Source organism: Dipodomys ordii, unplaced genomic scaffold (genome assembly GCF_000151885.1).
Source record: "Dipodomys ordii isolate 6190 unplaced genomic scaffold, Dord_2.0 Scaffold16, whole genome shotgun sequence".
Classification (NCBI taxonomy): domain Eukaryota; kingdom Metazoa; phylum Chordata; class Mammalia; order Rodentia; family Heteromyidae; genus Dipodomys; species Dipodomys ordii.
In genome coordinates, this window is record NW_012267232.1 from 6,379,539 (window position 1) to 6,385,140 (window position 5,602).

General features: G+C 39.1%; 1 protein-coding gene across 1 annotated transcript in view; it reads right to left on the reverse strand.

Annotated features, from left to right (window-relative positions):
* Positions 1–2,133: 2,133 nt before the first annotated feature.
* The window catches only part of Arf6 (ADP-ribosylation factor 6), a 3,911-nt gene continuing 442 nt past the window's right edge, over positions 2,134–5,602 (reverse strand). The window contains exon 2 of the mRNA XM_013012303.1: positions 2,134–5,598. Coding sequence (XP_012867757.1) covers positions 4,871–5,398 — 528 coding nt within the window. The 5' untranslated portion in view covers positions 5,399–5,598 and the 3' untranslated portion in view covers positions 2,134–4,870. The remainder of the gene's footprint in view (positions 5,599–5,602) is intronic.

Sequence of the window (5,602 nt, forward strand, 5' to 3'; positions counted from 1 at the left end):
TTGCTCTTGGCCATCAACTAAACTTTGTTGTATATTTTATCTTTTTGCTTCTCTGTTAATTACACCGATCCTTCCTTCGAATATCTGCTCAAATGTCACCTCAGTGAAGCCTTCTCTGAACATACTCCCCTACCCACACAACATTCTATACGTTATCTGGTGTATCACCTAATATACTTTCATATTTACCATCTGACCCTCCCCCATGGAAGTTCCATGAGAGCAGATTTTCTTCACTGCATCTGAACAGTTCCAGGCACAGTAGTGGGCACCAATACATCAATCTATCCTACACTTACACAGCAAAACAATAGCAGAAATTAAGTGTACCTTGTGAAATAATGTAGCAAGTATAGGATATTCAAGGACAAAAGTCATCACATATACCTTACATTTCTTTAAAGTATCCATAGAACACTTTAAATAAGAGAAAATAGTTTAAAATTTAAATATATGAACCACATGCTGGTGGCACATACCTGTAATCCTACCTACTACTCGGGAGGCTGAGATCGTCTGAAGGCAACGCCAGTAGCCAAGTCTATGACTCTTATCTCTAACCACCAACTCAAAGTGGAGCTGTGGTTCAAGTGGCAGAGCAGAGGCCTTGAGTGAAAAAGCTAAAGAATAGCATTCAGGCTCTGAGTTCAAGGTCCAGTACAGACACACACGCACGCAAAGTATATTCTCTATGCGTGGTGACTCATATCTGTAACCTTAGCATTTTGGAGGCAGAAGGAAGAGAACTAAGTCAGGCCAGCCTAGGCTAACAATAAGACTCTAATTCACAAAAACAAAACAAGAAAAAGCAATTAAAGCACTGTCTACAATCCCAAAGTGGGTAGTTCTTACAATATAATTCTCTTTAAGTTTATCTTTAGCTGATGTAGTAACAAATCACAATTTTAATTCCTAAATCCTACTACAGACCAGTTCTGTTCTTTGATCTCACCCACACTGTGTCCCCTGCCAGCTCAACCAGTCTGGCAACTTTGAAGTCTGGCTTAGAAGTTAGTGTGCTTCCACATACCTGCCCCCCACCCCAACCCCGCCCCTTTCACAGTAGTGGGGTTTGAACTCAGAGCCTCCCTTTTGCTAGTCAGGCATACTTACTACTTAAGCTATACTGCTTATAAACTTGCAAATAATATAATGCTAAATTTTAATTACAATGGTCAGGTTTGAAAGTTATTTGTAATTGCTGTATGTGGTTTTTATAATTTTACTTCTAAGCTTACTATAACCCTTATATTAAAGCATTATAAGCAACTAAAGAAAATATTTTCTATTATCACTGGAAAACTTAGTGTGAAAAATCACATTATTAATGGAGGGAGGGTTAAACCATACTATATATGACATTACAAAGTCAAACTACAAAAATTACAGGTCAACTGGAATGCTTACAAAAACTAAAAAAAAAAAAAAAAATCCAAGCTATTAGATATAATTTTAGTTTCTATATGGCAACATTTCTGTCCAAATAAGATAAGCAACCTTGACCTCTAATAGAAACTTTTAGCCTGGTGCCAGTGGCTCATGCCTGTAATCCTAGCTACTCAGGCTGAGATCTGAGGATCATGGTTCAAAGCCAGCCAGGGAAGAAAGTTTGTGAGACTATTATCTCCAATAAGAACCACCAGAACTGAAGTGGCACTGTGGCTCAAGTGGTAGAGCACTGGTCTTGAATTGAGTGACAGTGTCCAGGCCCAAAGTTCAAGCCCCACAACTGACCAAAAACAGAAAAGAAACTTTTAAACTCCAAGTCTACTACCAAAGGTAGTACATTGGGCTTACATCTGTAGATCAATTTTCTTACCTACACAATCCTGGACTTCTTAAAATGCTACAACTGCAATTTGAAAAGGCAGCGAAGACCTTGAAGTGTTTTTCAACTGTTCTTGTGTTCTAGCATCATGAAATAAGATTTGGTGAAACTAAAACAGGGCAAACCTCTTTAAACAGCCAGCACTTAGAAGAATCAAACTGATTCTTGGTTGTCCTTGTTCTTATAAAAGCCAGGGACTCCCAAATTAAGTCAATCTTTAACCATGTAATCCTAGAGAATAACACAGCCGGAGACACCAACACACCCCACTTTTCTAGTTCAACCAGTAACATAACATGAGAAACTGCGCTGTGTAATTCCTTTATTTTCTGCATTTTAGTGCTTTGCCAACACTACAACCATAAAGAACACAATTCCAAGTACTATACTTTTTAGTTTGGGAAGATCACGGTCTACAGACTCATTTACTTAGACAAGATCAATCTCATTCAAAACTTACTGCAGTTTATAAATTCACATAAATACAGAAATTGATGCAATTAAACAAGAACTTCAGGATCTTATTCTTTTAATCATTAGATTATAACTTTTTTTTTGCAGGCTAGGAGTACCTGCTCCATGATTATAGTTATGATTCAATTTAACTACATCAATTATAAACCTTTCATACGCTTAAAAGAAAATGTAAGTGAAAATTACAATTTCTTTCCAAAAGGTTTAGGGTTTTCCAAATTTCAAGTATTTTCTTTCCCCCCTCCCCCCTTTTCAGACATTTCAAATAAAGTAAAAGTAACCACATCTCACCTGCAACATTCAGTAAGAGCAATCACTTGATGTATAAAATTTTAACTATGTCCCCCAGTTAAGACAAAAAAAAAAAAAATGGCTGCCTATCAACCTGTCTGTCACAAGTTAGAAACACTACATTTAAGAATTAACATGAGGGTTTCAAGTTTCCTCCAGTTTAGGCATTTATACCTTTGTGCTTGTTTTGTATCAGGATGTTACTATAGCATTGATATTTGTATAGCCCATGTTTATGTACCTTAAAATGTAATCACTTAAAAACACTAAGAATTACATTTATGGTGGAGCTTTAGGAATTATAAACAGCAACCAAAATGTTCTTAAATGTGATTATCAGCCTCATCTTTAGCTGAGAACATACTTTTAAAGTGAAACTGAGAACGTTATAGTTTAGTTGCATCTTGAATTCAAAAATTCCTCTGCCAGCAGGAGCCTACAACATAGCACCTTTTCGCATCTGCTTTAAGTAAAATGTTTTATTTTGAACACTTGCTTTTTTTAATACCCTTCTGCATCTCATAAATCTTTGGTAAAAGCTCCTACAATATGGCCAAAACGTGAAGGACCAATACTGTCCAACTATACCATGATATCCGGTTCAATTTGTTTTCAGACACCCTCATAAACAAAACCACTCCAACCTTTTTCTATATACTTACTGCCTTTGCAGTCTACATTTCTGAAATTCCCTAAGTTTTATTCCTTGAGGATCACTAAAATTAATCCTAAGGCCATGTAAGAACCAGATGTTGCTTCCTAGTTCAGATTCAAGCATTAACATTTGGTTCAAAATGTTAGTGGTCTCAATCTAGTTACAGGTCCTAACTAGTTCTTGTTAAGATCTGGATACCACCAGTGAGCACACTGCTTACCCTTAAAGAAAGTTTACATTCATTGTCATCTTGTAAGTTCTTTCTCTTCATCCCACTTCCCCTTTTAATCCTCATTCCTCAAGTCTATACATCATTCATTCATCACATTTCTTTCCTTAAAGATGGTGTACTAAACGAACCAACAGGGTTTCTATTTGCATGAGTTAATCCTACAATCAAGTAAAATCAAGATTTTTCTTAATATTTTTTCCAGTGTTCTAATTAATGGAGATGTAATCACTTATCTATGAACGATTTCATCTTTAAATCAGTTGCTGTAATGTGAAAACAGGAATGTGTATTTTTTCAACTAGGTAAAAGTTGCATATAACTTGAATTGTTTGCTTTCTTTTAAGTGAACAAAGTAAATGTTTTAGTAATTTTAAAACTACTGGTCTTAGACATTTGAAGTAATAGTATATATTCCAGTTTTGCCCAAAAAGTTACTTAAAATATCTACAAATAGTTCATCTGTGTGGCATACACCATTATTGCTCCATTTTCCGGAAAGAGTATATTTTTAAGAAAAGAGGAAAACAGCATAGTAAAGCTGCTAATTAACTTTGCAGTGTAAAACAATCTGCGTCCTTGACTAGTTACACTTTTCATTATTTTTATGCAGCATAAATTAGCTATGTTTTGAGGAACTTGGGTTTTATTCCTACTCATGCATGATATACGTTTCAGAACTTAGTTGTTGACATTTCAAAGAACCTCTTACATTACCTGTTTTAACATACTGATGTGCAACTGGAACATATTACATCGGTATTACTCATTATTTGCCACTGTGGGCTATTTACCATACTGGTCTTAAGATATAAAAGGTCACATTTGAAATTACTAAGAGCTAACCAGGGAGGAGAGGAGGCCTTAAATATAAAAGACAAACGGCAGTTTGATTAAGCAATAATTTTCAGTTTACTAGATGAAACAGACTTGCAACACAGTCTGCATGAATGCAAAATAAGCCATCTACAGCAAGTGATAAGGAAACTGGGCAAAAAGGAAAAAAGCATACATTGGAAAAAAAAGATTCTCTCGAAATAAAAAATCAAACCATTATTATAAAGGACTTTACCAAGAAATGCTATATTTCCCCACCCCATTTGCTGGAAGTCAGTAAGAGCATCTAGCACTGTGTTCAGGTCAAATGTCAAATCTGAGCATACTAACGCAAAGCCAAAAAGGAAAAAAAAAAGAAAAAAAAGATAATAAAGGAAAAGGGGGAAAAAAAAAAGAGAGAGAGAAACCCCAACCCCCACCCCTAAAACGTAGAACAGTAACTCCAGAGTTCAAATTCAAAAGAGAAAGTGGCAATTGAAGAGGTGATGATGGTGGCGATAATCCTATGAATGGGTTTTTGATTTCTCTCCTTCCGGGAATGGGTGGAGAATGCTCATTAGGATTTGTAGTTAGAGGTTAACCATGTGAGCCCCTCATAGAGTCCGTCCCCCGAGGTGGCACAGGAGGGCTGCACATACCAGTTCCTGTCCCGAATCCGGGTCAGGCCCAGTTTCTCCTGGATCTCGTGGGGTTTCATGGCATCGGGCAGGTCCTGCTTGTTGGCGAAGATGAGGATTATGGCGTCCCTCATCTCCCGGTCATTGATAATGCGGTGCAGCTCCTGGCGGGCCTCGTCGATGCGATCGCGGTCGGCGCAGTCCACGACGAAGATCAGACCCTGGGTCCCGGTGTAGTAATGCCGCCAGAGCGGCCGGATCTTGTCCTGGCCGCCCACATCCCACACGTTGAACTTGACGTTTTTGTAAGTCACCGTCTCCACGTTGAAACCCACGGTGGGAATGGTGGTGACCGACTGGCCCAGCTTCAACTTGTACAGGATCGTGGTCTTGCCGGCTGCGTCCAGCCCCAACATGAGGATCCGCATTTCCTTGTTCCCGAAGATTTTGGATAGCACCTTCCCCATCGCGTCGGAAGTGCCGGGGCCGGGGGCATTCAGGTGTCCCGGGTCCCCTCTACCAACAACGCCGCCGCCGCCGCGAGACCGAAACGAAGCCTGCCCCGCCGCGAGGGCGCACGAGCGGCCTGCCTGGAAGTCGCCTCCTGGAGGACAGAGGCCCGGGCCCGTCGCTCACTCGCACATCACCGGCCACACAACTCAAAAGCCTCC